General features: G+C 40.8%; 1 protein-coding gene across 1 annotated transcript in view; it reads right to left on the reverse strand.

Moving 5' to 3' along the window:
- LOC124622212 (FAM172 family protein homolog CG10038) overlaps positions 1 to 15,333 on the reverse strand; it is a 268,879-nt gene that overhangs the window by 88,417 nt on the left and 165,129 nt on the right. The window contains exon 6 of the mRNA XM_047147859.1: positions 3,694 to 3,810. Within this exon, the coding sequence (XP_047003815.1) occupies positions 3,694 to 3,810 (117 nt within the window). The remainder of the gene's footprint in view (positions 1 to 3,693; positions 3,811 to 15,333) is intronic.

Below are 15,333 nucleotides of genomic sequence, written 5' to 3' on the forward strand. Positions count from 1 at the left end.
ACCAACCTGCAATGCTTCTTATGTTCATGGTGCTGGTGTTGACTGATCGTCTAGTCAGTCCAACTTTGACTTTTCCACATGTGCACGGTATGCGGTATATTTCTGACATTGTAACTGGGTTACTTTCCTCCTTTGCTGACCTGAGGTACTGTGTGATCTTTCCTGTCAGTTTTTAAATTGTCTTTATGCCTTGTTTGCACAATATAGGCTGATTCTGTCCATCACTCTGTGAATGTATTGGAAAGGCAGTACCTGACATTTCTTCTTCCATTGTGTCACTCTGACGAGTGCTCGATTCTGTGACACTTCTAATGTAACTGGTGGAGCACCCATTGCTCCTCAGAATGCTTTCCAGGTGTGCATCTTGATCGAGGTACTGTGCCTGACATATTCCGTCTTGCTCGCATTCCTTGTGAAAGAGTTGAGCAACCAGAAGCCCTATCACCTCTGCTGTACCGAAGATCCATAAGAATATGAAGGGTAATAGGAAGTTTGGCGATACAGCTTTATATATTTAATTTTTTTGAAGCAATTTCTGCTACATTGAAAACACCTCTCCATTGTCTGAAACGAATCCCTAAATCAGTTCTCTCAACTTTCCATGGGAAGTAAGGCACACTTTTTGTCCCAGCCCTGAGGAAGTCCTCATAACTTGAAAGCTGCACTCCTTTCAGTTTCATTTTCACATGCGGGAATAGTGCAAGGGTGCTCAAGAAGTTTCAGTACTGTACCCCACAAATAATTGTTGCATGGTTTGGCTGGCATGGTTTGGCTGGAGCGTTCTTGTGATGGAGGCACCAAGTGTCCATTCTTCACTTCGGTCACAGGTTCTGCAAAGACTGGATGACTTTGGGCATGTACTGCTCAGTGTATCACTTAGCTGTTACTGTCTTGTGTGTGTCCAAAACAACTCGCTCCACAGTTTCACTCGATTTGGGAAGGAAAAAAAAAGAAACAGCTACCATTTTCTTCTTTACTGATCTTCAAAGCTCTAAACTTTGTTTTGAGTCTTAGTCGACACACCATAATAGTACAGCCAAGTCTTGTCACCTGCCACAAAGTTACTCACATATTGAGATTGTCCATTAGAAAACTTCTTTAACATCCCCTGGCACCAAATAATGTCATCTCGTCTTCTGTCAGTCTATGCAGCACCCAGATAAAACAATGTTTCTTTACTTGAAAATGATCATGTGGAATTGCTGGTGCATTTAACCCTAAGGTATCCTCTCTCTGCTTATAGGTCACTCACCTGTCTTTGTCTAACATTTTCCTCATGCATCACTGTTTTCCTCCATAACTGATGATCATGGCCTTCTTCTTTAGAATTCTGTGATCCATCTGAATATAGTGGTACAATGAGGACACACATCACTGAGTGCAAGAGTCATTTCTTCAAAGCACTGGTCTATGTTTAAATCACGTGCAAAGTTGAACCGCAAAACTGCCCGAATCTCACTTCATGGCCACGAAGCCATAGCAAGCACTTCAAACTAAACCTGCTAGTGAGTGACTGTTCCCACAGACTGGGCACAGCGAGTACAGTATTCTCACTGATGTATAAATTGCTGAAACACTTTGCCTCTCTGTCGCAGCTGCACTACAGATTTATGCTTCACAGTCGTCGTCATCATTATCATATCTGATGAAGCCAATGTGCATTTTCAGCTGCCAGATTCTGCATGTTATGCAAATTTACATTACCATGGTTCATAAACATTGCTTTGTCAGTAAAGAGGACATGTTGCAAAAATGTAATAGTCTCCCAAGCGATGCACAGGAAACCAACAAAATTCTACACGCTTTTCGAAATCATGGATAGGATATGTTGGTGCAAGATGCGAATTACACTACTCTGGATGATACCATATTCCTTGGCAATATGTCTCACACCACCATTTGCCTTATAAAAGTACTGTGTCTAATTTCTCCTCACAGGTGTACATTTATGAATTCAAGGAATGTTGAAGCAGAAATTGGCTGCCAATAGACAGCACAGTTCCTGCTAGTTTTGCAGTGCAGACAAGTAAACAGTCAAAAGGCTCAGGACAACGAAGTAGTCTAGCATGTTTGAGTTTACAACACAATAGCCGAGTCCAGCTGAGTTGTCTTTCAATTTTAGAATATTTTTCGGATTCTTCTGTGAAGAACTTAATCCTCAACATTCACAAGTATTATATCACTGTACTCATTTTTTCAAGCACTTTAGTATGTTGGTAAATAAAGTATATCATTTCACTTAAAACTCGCTGCAATATCTCTTATTTCTGTCAAAACCGACTGCAAGAAAGAATATGCTGTGCTATGCTGGGCTGTGAAAATGTGTGGTTCAGTTTTATTTTTTGCAGTTAGTTGTAACTATGATAACAAGGCATTTAAACCATTACATAAATTGTTTCTCTCATATATATGCTTTCTCTTCATATATAATTTTAACCAAAAAGTGTAAATATGGCTATGTGCAGTTTTGCTATTTTCCTCGCAGTGGGTTTTAGCAGAAAACAGAAAAGTTGTATTTATGGCTTATTGGCTCAATATTAGAATACTGTAGGAGTATCTGAATTTTTGTAAACTTTGTAATCCTACCCCTTTACATGTTAAAATTATGCAAAGTACTATCACTGGAGCTACTTCCAGCAGCTGGACAGATCTCTCACACCCCATATATCAATTATCCTAACCAATTTACCAACTGCAGTTCTCATTACACATTTTATTCGGAGTAACAATACACAAGGCTAAAGGTCAAAGAATGGAGAGGAGGTGAGAGGGAGGAAGGAGAAGGGCACAGAGAGGGGGAAGGATAAAATGGAAAGAGAGAAGGGGTGGAGGAGGAAATGGATGAAAAGATAAGAGAGGGGCAGGTGGACAGAAGGGGAGGTGGGGGTGGGGGGGGGGGGGGGGGGAGCAAAGATGAGATTAAGGCACACTTCCCATACATATTTAGCAACTGCAAACCATTGCCGGGTTCACTAGTGATATTTATTGCTAAAAAAAATTGTTTCAACAAAAATTGTTTCATCTGAAATACGATTTACACAACCAGCATTCAAGACACAAAAATAGTATCATGCAGACCATGCAAACATAGTTAAGTGTTATTCAGGATTCACAATGTTGTACTATGTTCTGCTAGAAAAATTTTCAATAAGCTCCCATCATACATATAGCAAGAATTTGAAAATCCACCAATTCAATTGAAAATTAAAAACACTTCTTAGCAGTCACTCCTACAAATTGTCTGGTTCATTGATTCTGGTTTTGAGAACTCACGTTAGCTTTCTAGTAAACATCAACATGACTGTAATTGGGTCTCTACTGTTACAAATATGAAACAGCAGTTCTTTTTCACCAAAATCGCTTTCCTGCTAATTTTATTAGGTTACATCTAGCCTGTGTAAGCAATTGTGATTACTGACAGGTTTTGATAAACGTATATTTCCACTTGGTACACATTACTGGCGGATATTCCTTCCTATGGCACACGATTGTATGCAATAGTTTGTTCTGCTTGGGAGAACAGAAACTAACATTTATGTCATATGTACTTTGGATGAAAGACTCAGTCTGTTCATCAGCAACTTACACACATAATTGATGCTTTTTATGCTAGACAACAAAACTGTAATATGATTGCTTGCCAAATAAAAATATGCAGAAGTTTCTTACTTTTTTATAATAATTTTAACATACCTTCTGTAGATATTGCACTACTTTTGATGATGATTTCTGCACCTGAAAGCTATGCACAGAATCTGTAAGTGCAATAGCAAACACACGGTCTTGAAAATCGGAGAAATGATTTATGGCCTGAAAAGAAAATCAAGGATGTTATTAAATCTTACATGTTACAACAAACTGCAACTTAAATTGTTAACAATAAACAGCATACTTTAGCTAACTGTTGTTGCTCTCCTTTTTCATTACATCTATTTTACAGATACATTTCAATCTCAGGTCTTCACCTTCAACTACGTTAATTGGAATATTAAATAAAATAATTATGTGGAATTCATAAAAACGTACCTTTACATCTTTGTAAAACACTTGAAGCTAGATACCATAAAGGCCATTTCACACCATGAGAACTATACTGTATCTTATAAACAATAAAAATGTTTGTAAGTTTGTAACACACATTCTATTACCTGATCGCCTCAAAGTTGAATTGGATAAGAGTCAAATAAATTAGATGACTTTTTTGTTACATAGATCCATAGTAGAGAGATCTTCAAAGATGTAGAATATTTTAGAAAACAAGAATATGTAATACAATATGTGTAAAGTCCCATGTTCAAGTCCCTGTCTGGCATACAGTTTTAATCTGCCAGGAAGTTTCAAAAATATGTTATGCATAGTTTAGAAAATATTATGAAACAACTAAAGAGAAAATCTTAAAAATATTTTCATTTAAGAGGTAATAAAAAACTTTTCTTAAAATGTGTAAATGTACAATTAGCTGAGGTGTAGGATGTGCCATCTGATCACCCTATACCTCTAACATTGCCAAATCTAGTTCAACATGCCTACCTCATGAAGATATGGGATAAACACAGGAAAAAGAAGAAGGAAAGAAGATTGCAGCAAAGCGTTATCAAAGAGAAAATTAGTTTGAAAAATTGCATTACTGCACTGAAGATGTGCAAGAGTCAAATTTTATATAACACAAACATTATTTGATATTGTTAGTAATATAATTCATGAACAGGTTCTACTAAAAAATTCATCAGAGTAGTAGAAGGAATTGGTACTAATAAATCCTTAAAATGAGCCTCATCAGCAGTCAAACATTTTATGGTTGTTAGCAAGCTATTGCAAATGTGTGTTACAGAATAATGAATGCCTTTCAGGACTGAAGTAAGTGATTTTAAATATTTGTCAAGATTATTCTTATACTGAATACTGTTTCCACGAACAGAATTATTCATTTGAAACAGTGATATATTATTTATGACAAATTTCATTCAGGAATAAATATATTGGTAAGCAGCACCTAGTATGACCAGCTCTTTGAACAGGCCTTGCCAGGATGTTCTTGGGTCCATACTAAAAATAGTTTGTATTTCACACTTTTGAACTTGGAAAACATTAGCCCGTCTTAATGTGTTACCTCAAAAACTAATCCTGATCAGTATAACAGAATGGAAGTATGCAAAGTATGCCAGCTTTTTTATTTTTATATCACTTATGTCTGATGTAATCCACATTGCACATAAGGATTTGAGTAGGTGTTTCAGCAGATGTGTGGTACGTTCCCCCCAACTGAATTTATCAACAGACTGTAAACTCCCTAATTTTACACTGTCAACCTCTTCTATCTGCTTGTCATTATATCCTAACCCTTGAGTACCAGTGGTTTCTGCCTGAAAACACCATTTTGTTTCTTTTCGAAGTAACACAGCCTTTTGCAGACCACCACTGCTACTACAAGACAGACATCTAGTGGTACCCTGAAGTGCATTGTAGCAGTCACTTCCAGCAATCAGTTCAAGATTAAGGGCACAGACTGTGCTACATGATTGAAGGAGGTTCTAACATGGCCCCCCCCCCCCTCCTTTTTTTTGGAATAGTGATCATATTGAGGAGATTATTGACTGTGAAAGTAAGTATATCTAAAGTTAATGAAATGTAAATTTGAGTTTGTATTACTGCTGTTATGAGAGGTTTGGAATGAAACCACTGCACCAACAGGTACTTTTCAAATGAATTTATTAAATTTTAGACCCATTTTTGACGAGTTCATAGAAGTTTCAAAATGTGCGATTGTGTTCAGGAAAAATGCAGAACTGCTTTCAAATATATCTCTTGAAATAATGGTTGGTCAAAAACTGATGTCCGAGTGGTTCCAAAGTGAAAACATAACTTCAAACCAACTGATCATTTACTTTTTGAAAATTTCTTCTTCTATTTGTACCCTACTATGACAACAAAAGTAAATTTTGAGAAATATTTTAAAATTAAATTTTTATATTTCTTGGACTCAAAGGGTAAAGCATATAGAGGGGCAAACTTCTTAGAAGTTTTGAACTGCACGTAATGTGTTATTTGAAAGTTTAGTGACAAAGAATTGAAAGTAAATATTTATTAATGACTATTAAATTACATTTCCCAATATTTTTATAAATTTGATTCATTATTTATTGCAAATGTTCATCTGCACAAAAGAAACCTGGTATCTGGTAATGCAACTGATGGTAGGTCATAACATATACAAATAAGTAAGGGTCCTAGGATGGAACCTTGTGGGACACCACATCTATAGAGTTCTCAGCTGGATGATGAGCAATAGCTTAATAGTCCTACTGAAACACTTGTATCTTGCCTGGATGATACAATGTCAACCATTTCATGATATTTACTGTTACAGTGTAAATTCTAATTCACTTACAAGGACACGGATATTCACAATCAAATGCCTTTGATATATTAGAAAATTTCCCAATAGCTTGTAACTTATTTGTACAAACTAAGCACATTCTTGCAGTATGTGTAAACAGCCTTCTCAATATTGGAACTATTAAGAAATTAAAAACGTAACTTTGCCAATATATTAGTTGAACAATGACATAGAATAGACTGCTACTCGTCACACGGAGGAGTCATTGAGCAGCTGAGATATATGTTTATAGGACATTTAAGAGTAAATTAAACTTAGGCTACTGAACAAGTTGTTTCACACACATTCATACACGCACAACTCACACACACACATGGTCACTGTTGTCTGCAGACCTCATCACATGACCGTGTGTGTGTGTGTGTGTGTGTGTGTGTGTGTGTGTGTGTGTGTAGATGCATGCATGCATGCATGCATGCATCTGTGGAAGGACTTTATCTGATAACTAAATCTACTCTTAAAAGTATGTTTAATTGTTTGTCCCCCACACAACAGCTCTTCTATGTGATACGTAGCAATCTATCCTATTTCACTGTTGTTATTCCAACCCAGACTTTCCACTGCTTTATTTCTTGTAGTCAGGTGGTTAATAAGTCACTCATATATTACCTTTTCTATAATTTTCGGGAACGTTGGAAAAAGTGAAATTAGATGGCATTTAATGTTATTGTTATCTCTTTTCTTATACAAAGACTTTAGCGTATTTCAGCCTATCATTCCATTGACAAATGACAGGTTCCACAAATATCTTGGTACTTTGCTGAAATCAGAAGAACATCCTTCATTTAACTTTGCTGGTATTTTTATTTTGATCTTTAGAATTTTCAGCTTAAATAGTTGATTACAATATAGCACGGACTGTGTAGAAAAATGAAAGCACAAAGATCAGATACTATTTTCTGCGTGTTAATTTGTCTTGCAGAGATTTCAGAGCAATGAGGAGTGGCTAAATACACTCCTGGAAATTGAAATAAGAACACCGTGAATTCATTGTCCCAGGAAGGGGAAACTTTATTGACACATTCCTGGGGTCAGATACATCACATGATCACACTGACAGAACCACAGGCACATAGACACAGGCAACAGAGCATGCACAATGTCGGCACTAGTACAGTGTATATCCACCTTTCGCAGCAATGCAGGCTGCTATTCTCCCATGGAGACGATCGTAGAGATGCTGGATGCAGTCCTGTGGAGCGGCTTGCCATGCCATTTCCACCTGGCGCCTCAGTTGGACCAGCGTTCGTGTTGGACGTGCAGACCGCGTGAGACGACGCTTCATCCAGTCCCAAACATGCTCAATGGGGGACAGATCCGGAGATCTTGCTGGCCAGGGTAGTTGACTTACACCTTCTAGAGCACGTTGGGTGGCACGGGATACATGCGGACGTGCATTGTCCTGTTGGAACAGCAAGTTCCCTTGCCGGGCTAGGAATGGTAGAACGATGGGTTCGATGACGGTTTGGATGTACCGTGCACTATTCAGTGTCCCCTCGACGATCACCAGTGGTGTACGGCCAGTGTAGGAGATCGCTCCCCACACCATGATGCCGGGTGTTGGCCCTGTGTGCCTCGGTCATATGCAGTCCTGATTGTGGCGCTCACCTGCACGGCGCCAAACACGCATACGACCATCATTGGCACCAAGGCAGAAGCGACTCTCATCGCTGAAGACGACACGTCTCCATTCGTCCCTCCATTCACGCCTGTCGCGACACCACTGGAGGCGGGCTGCACGATGTTGGGGCGTGAGCGGAAGACGGCCTAACGGTGTGCGGGACCGTAGCCCAGCTTCATGGAGATGGTTGCGAATGGTCCTCGCCGATACCCCAGGAGCAACAGTGTCCCTAATTTGCTGGGAAGTGGCGGTGCGGTCCCCTACAGCACTGCGTAGGATCCTACGGTCTTGGCGTGCATCCGTGCGTCGCTGCGGTCCGGTCCCAGGTCGACGGGCACGTGCACCTTCCGCCGACCACTGGCGACAACATCGATGTACTGTGGAGACCTCACGCCCCACGTGTTGAGCAATTCGGCGGTACGTCCACCCGGCCTCCCGCATGCCCACTATACGCCCTCGCTCAAAGTCCGTCAACTGCACATACGGTTCACGTCCACGCTGTCGCGGCATGCTACCAGTGTTAAAGACTGCGATGGAGCTCCGTATGACACGGCAAACTGGCTGACACTGACGGCGGCGGTGCACAAATGCTGCGCAGCTAGCGCCATTCGACGGCCAACACCGCGGTTCCTGGTGTGTCCGCTGTGTCGTGCGTGTGATCATTGCTTGTACAGCCCTCTCGCAGTGTCCAGAGCAAGTATGGTGGGTCTGACACACCGGTGTCAATGTGTTTTTTTTCCATTTCCAGGAGTGTAATATGGCAGTGCATCTTGCAAGTTTGTACAATGTGCATTTGCCATGGAGTTTCCAGCACTCTGAGCAACACATATAGGACATCTAAAGGCTCTGCAACAATGATCAACTTGCATTATGCTGTCTACAAAGATTTTGAGATTATTAATGATCTGGATTTTGATCCAGTAAGATCTGTACAAACAACCATCAGCTGAACACACTAATCTGGTTTTCATGAAAGTCTTATCTCCAGCGTTTCGGCTACGTAGTTTCTCAAAGGAGATACATATTACTAAATTGACCATTCCTTGACACCTCACAATGCGTCCCATGAATTAAGCCATTTTTTAATCTAGATGTTCCATAGCTTTTCTCCCCCAATTCAATTCAATTCAATAACTCTTCATTAGTTATTATAACATGGTTTTCATGACAGTATTATCTCAAGTAATCGAACACAGAAGGGACACACTGGTCAGTCATCTGATGACACATGATGTTATCATTAACAGTATCACTCAAGGAACAGTAGAAGAGAAAAATACAAGAAGCAGACCAAGACTAGACTAGATCAACCAGATAATGGAGAATATCAGCCGCACCACCTATACCACTAACAAGAGGAAGGCCAATGACAAAAATGAATGGCAAACTGCTGGTAACCAACCTAACGGTTGGAGGAGGATCATGTATTCTTAATGTTATCTCCTGTTTTTCATACTTGGCTCTACCAAGCTAGCCTACACTGTATCTCCTACAGCATGGATAGTGAGGCAATGGCACACATGCCATTAGTGCCACGTGATCAAATAATTTGAGCAAGGCATTAAATAAGGAATTTAGGTAGGCCAACCTAATTGACATAATTCATTTGTTCACCTGCATTTGAAGTCATAGTACCAAAGTTAATCATGAATGGGCTAATAACATACCATTCACTATTACATCAAGTAGGTTGGCAGCTGTTCTAACAATGACAACTTCCGTTCTACACCAGCATGTACCATATTGCCACATTGTTAAGATGAAACTGTCTTTACCCATTTTTGTTTGTTGTGTGCTTATGTCGTGCTGCGATTAGTTAGCACCACTTTTAAACTTGTGGGTATTATTTAGAATCAGTAGTTTGGCAAAGAAAGAAAAAGTGTAAGGCAAGCATAATACAGAATTTCAGGCTTGGTGGACTGAGATGAGAACCAGAGTGACAGAAATTCATTGCATTTGCTATTAAGACAGGAACAGACAGTCAACATTTATGATTGAGTATGTTGGCACAGATTGTCATACTAGTACCACAAGTTTCTCGGTTGCAAATGTGATTGCTCAACATGGTAACCTTATGGCAATGGGGAAGTTTTGAAAAAAGGCTGCTTAGTATCTGCCCCAGCACTTTTTGAACATTTTGAAAGTAAAGATCAAAGATATTCATTTATGTAGCAACACAATAAAAGAGAGATGGGAAAAAAAGACAAAGTCCTCTCCTTATATTCCACTGTTTCTTGATGAAGGTATAGATGTAACTAAATCTGCCCATTTAGCTGTGTGTGCCCGATATTGTGTTGTAAATGAAATCAGATGATGATTGTGATAATATCATTGCCAGGAACTACTAAGGGCACATAGATTTGTACAGTTGTTAAAATATAACTTACTGCAAAAGAAATCAATTTAAGCAAAATTGTTTCGACAATGACTGACGGTGCTCCCAATATTGTGGGCAAAAGAATAGTTTATTCTAAGCACACATTGGACATTCTATTCTTGAATTCCACTGGATCACGCATAAAAAAGGCTTGTGCCCAAACAGTTATTTCGATTCCCTTGATAATACAATGAAGCTTGCTCAAAATGGAATCACATGGGACAAAAATAATTTTCCAAATTGGGCAAGTTTGCAGATTACAGAACCACCAAATCTCACTTTGTTGAAGCAGTTGTTGTTGTTGCTGCTGTTGTTGTTGCTGCATCTTCAGGGTGCTCAACATCACAGTCATCAGCACCTGTATGTTGACTGTATTAGACGAATAGGATAGCCTAAAATACAACATAAGATCACATATGCTCCCTTGCACTCTTTCTTACACAAACACGCATGACTTCTGTGAACAGTACAATGGAGCAAGCAAATCAAGGCTGAACATTAAAATCAATGACATCAGATCTCGACAGCCACTAAGAGAAGTCCAGAAAAAAAGACTCTCTGGTCACGAAAATAATAACTGGTTGAGCCATTCACTCTCTAACATCCTAAAAGCTTTGATTTAAGAGCTTAGGTAGAAAGGAAGAAAAAACACAAAATAGTAAAACACTTGCCACATTCAGCTCATTAGCACCTAAAACTGAGGGCAGGTCTGTCAGTAAACCAGCTTGTACCCTCTCATTATTTTGTAAAATATAATTGGTTAAAATGTGCCAAACCATAATTAGCACACCACATGCATCACAAATAGGTAGTTCTTCACGTCTGAAAAGGAAGCCACAAGTCAGGGGGCAGTGCCCTATTCGAAGTCATGTTAAACAGACTTATTCAATTCTATCTGGCCAGAAAGAGGTGCTCTGTGGCCTCACGGTCTCTTTTATTGATTGCAACTTATTTTCTGTAATGCCCAGTCACTCTTCCTCCCAAAGGTGCACATGCCTCCTTGGCCGCAATATCAGCTAACTCACTGCCACGGATAACCATGTGTCCCCATATCCAGCAGAATGAGATGACCTGTCATTACCTTGCCAAGTGCAGGATGGCATCATGGACATGCTGGACAGTTCTATCTGCTGAGTACACAGACTGGATCATCTGCAGTGCACTGAGCGATTCAGAACAGATAAGGAATTTTGGTCCACATTCATGTTTCATCTGGCCCCACAGCTTTAAGAATCAGATAGAGTTTGGCGTCAAAGATAGTGAACTCACTAGGCACACAGAACATGAAGACAGAGGCAGGAAAAGTGACAGACCAAGTGATAGCATTCCCTTGTCTGGACCCAACTGTACATACGAGGCTGGATCAAATACAAACAGGATTTTATTTTTTATCTAAACTGATCTATTGAAAACCTCAAGGCAATTATAATTTATTTTTCCAATTAGTCTCCTACTTTGGAAATGCATCTGCCTCAGCATAGGGGCAAGTTTTTGATGCCCTCATCATAAAAAGAACTGGGGGGGGGGGGGGGGGGGTGTCACCAGCCAGTTGTGCACAAAGGCTTCCATAATTTGGTCAACTTCAAATTGTCACCCTCCTAGAGCTTCTTTAAATGGTCCAAATAAATGGAAATCACGGGGCAGTAAGTCTGGGCTGTAAGGAGGATGATCAAGTGTAGTCCAGTGCATTTCCTGTAGCTTGGAAACAGTTAGAGCTGTAGTAAGGGGTCATGCATTGTCGTGGAGGAGGATGACCCGTCAAATCAATTCGTTTCGTCTTTTGCTGCGATATGCAACTCTTGCCTTGTTCAACAGTTCGCAGTAGTAAGCAGCATTGATTGTGTGTCGCTCATGCAAGAAATCAATCAGCAAAATACCTCGCTGATTGAAAAAAAAGGTTGAAAGAACCTTGCCAGCTGACAATCGAGTCTTGGCTTTCACTGGTGCTGCCTCCTCTTTCCTCCGCCACTCCTTACTGGCCTGTTTGGATTCTGAAGTGTAGTGGTGTACCCATGTTTCATTGCAGGTGACAATCTGACACAAAAATGTATCACCTTCTTCCGCAAACCTTGCTGTAAGCCTCTGACAGACCTCCAAATGTGACAACTTCAGATTTCCGGTCAAAAGTTTAGGGACCCACCTAAAACACACTTTACGGAACTGTGGATCATTTGTGATGACTGCCTGACAGCCCCCGTAATTGATTCCAACTTTTTATGGAATTTCTGATACTCTCACCCGTCGATCGTCATCAATAATTTCTTTAACTGCACAAATGTTTTTGTCTGTAATGCTGGTCCGAGGACGGTGACCATGTTGCTAATTTTCCACATGTTCTTGTCCTTACTTGAATTTTTTATGCCATGCAAACACATGTGTCCTTGATAATGTTTATATCACCGAACTGTGCAGTCATCCTTTGGCAAATTTCCACCGGTGTAACTCCTTCACGAGCAAGAAATCTGATAATTATACATATGGCGGGAAATATCTAACAGCACACTCTCCTCACTTCTAACGGTCCTGCCTAAGCATAGCAGAAGCACGGGGCCAGTCCTACCAACTGTTGATGTTCAGGAACAAAAATCCCATTTATATTTGATTCCCCTTGTACTACATTATAGTCCTAGTAATCAGTTAAAATGGTTACAAATTTATTCTTAAAAATGTGGTCTGGAGTGAAATTTTTTCCTTTTTTTTGTTATGGTTTTAGGGCGCAAAACTGCTACAGTCATAAGTGCTCATTCTGTGGCTTAGTGAAGGGTAAAAAACCGAATTTCAAATGAGCAGCAATGGAGTGAAACTGAAGGAATAGGGAAACTAAAAACGGAAGGAAATCTTAGAAAACTGCTATTGAAGGGATGTCATCTCACTGACACTGATAAACTCAAGGACGCGATTGGCTGAGTGCTTGTCATCTGGGTCAGTTGAGTAGACATGGAAGCCAGATGACTAGCATAACGATTCAGAAGGACAGCTTGCCGATTGGACAGTGGAGGATCAGCAGTCTCGGTGTACAGGCTCCCCACGAGGACGGAGTAAAAAGCTCCAGACGCTAAACGCAGTCCACAGTGGTGGACAGAGTCTAGACACCAAAGAATATATGGCCGAGCAGAGGAATAAACTATGCTTCCACAGTCCAATTACGAGCACACTAAGGTGCGACATGGGCGGAGGAGGACCCCTCTGTCCACTCCACAGGAGGTACCACACACAACACAGAGGGTGTTGAGGGACTGCAGACAGTGAGCCAAAAGATATGGAACATGGGAAGACAAGCACACTTTTCTGTCAAATGCAAGTTCCAAGAACTGGGTGACGTGCACGAAAGGGAGGTTAACAGGGCCTAGATGTAGGTAAGGTGGATAAAACTTCATACGACGCCAAAAACTTACAGACACAGTCTTACTGGGAGAAAATCGGAAGCTGGTTTTGATGCTCCATGAGTGGAGACGATCGAGACATCCTTGAAGACATCGTTCAAGAAGGCTGGTCTGTTGAGGGCTGTAGCAGATTGTAAAATCGTCGACAGAGAGGGAGCTGAGACATCAGCAAGGAGACAGTCCATAATTGGATTTATGGCAATGGAAAACAGTACAACACTTAGCATGGAGTCCTGGGGCACCCCGTTGTCTTGGGAGAGAGTAGTGTTGCTCTGCACTTTAAATGTGCACTCTGTCACAAATTCACGAATGAAAAGGGAAAGCCAACCTCAAAAGCCCCAAGAGAACAATGTGTGGAGGGGTGCTTGTCCTCCAACAGGTATCATATGTCCTCTTCAGATCAAAAAGTATAGATACAATTTGGCGTTTCCTGAGAAAATTGTTCACAATGTAAGCGGAGAGAGCAACAAGATGGTCTACTGCGGAACGATGCTTTCGGGAACTGCATTGGGCAGGTGTTCAAAGGTTTTGGGACTCCAGCCACCAATCTAAATGGCAATTTACCACCTGCTCCAAAACCTTACATATACTCCTCATGGGAGAGATGGGGCAATAGCTAGAGGGGAGATATTTGTCCTTTCCAGGCTTCGGAAGAGGAATGATGATAGCTTCCTGCCACCTTCTGGGAAAGGTACTGTCAGTCCAAATTCGATTATAAAGGTGAAGGAGGTAACACAGACTACGGTATGATAAATGCAGCACCATTTGAAGGTGGATGTCATCCGGCCCTGGGGCAGAAGTGCAAGAGAAAGTGTGTGTTTTGGAATTCCCACGTAGAAAAAATAGTATTATGGCTTTTGTGATTTTGGGAGGAGAAAGCAAGAGGTCGCGCTTCTGTTGCTCATTTCTTCCGGGGAAAGGCTGGCGGGTAATTTGAAGAGCTCAAAATCTCAGCAAAATGTTGATGCAATGAGTTAGACATTGCGACTGGGCCCACTAAGTTATCTAGCAAGACAGTTAGCCCAAAGATCGGGGAGAAACTAGATGTGCCGTATAACTGTCAAATTCAACTCCAAACTACAGATGAGGGAGTGAAGATGTTAAAGGAGATGGTAAAGAAGTCCCAGCTTGCCTTCTTGCTATTGTGGATGATGCAACTGCATCACGTACGTACCGCTTATAGCGAATACAGTTGGCCAATGTAGGAGGGTGGCAGAAAACGCGGAGAGCACGTCTCTGCTCGGGTATTGAGTCACGGCATGCCTCATTCCACCAAAGAACTGGGGCACACCAGGACAAAGGGGAGGTATGAGGTACGGAACATTCCACAGCTGTAAGAATAACTTCCATAACATGAGTGATCTGATTGTCAATGCTAGGAAATGGACGGTTACCAAATGTTGTGAGAGAGGAGAAAAATGTCCAATCAGCTTGGGAAAACTTCCAGTGTCTTGGTTGCATAGATGGCAGTTGTGGCTGTAATCTAAGGTCACACGGAAAATTGTCATTTGAGTGTGTATCTGCAAGAGTGAACCATTCAAAGCGTCGAGTTAGA

Source organism: Schistocerca americana, chromosome 7, assembly GCF_021461395.2.
Source record: "Schistocerca americana isolate TAMUIC-IGC-003095 chromosome 7, iqSchAmer2.1, whole genome shotgun sequence".
Taxonomy (NCBI): Eukaryota; Metazoa; Arthropoda; class Insecta; order Orthoptera; family Acrididae; genus Schistocerca; species Schistocerca americana.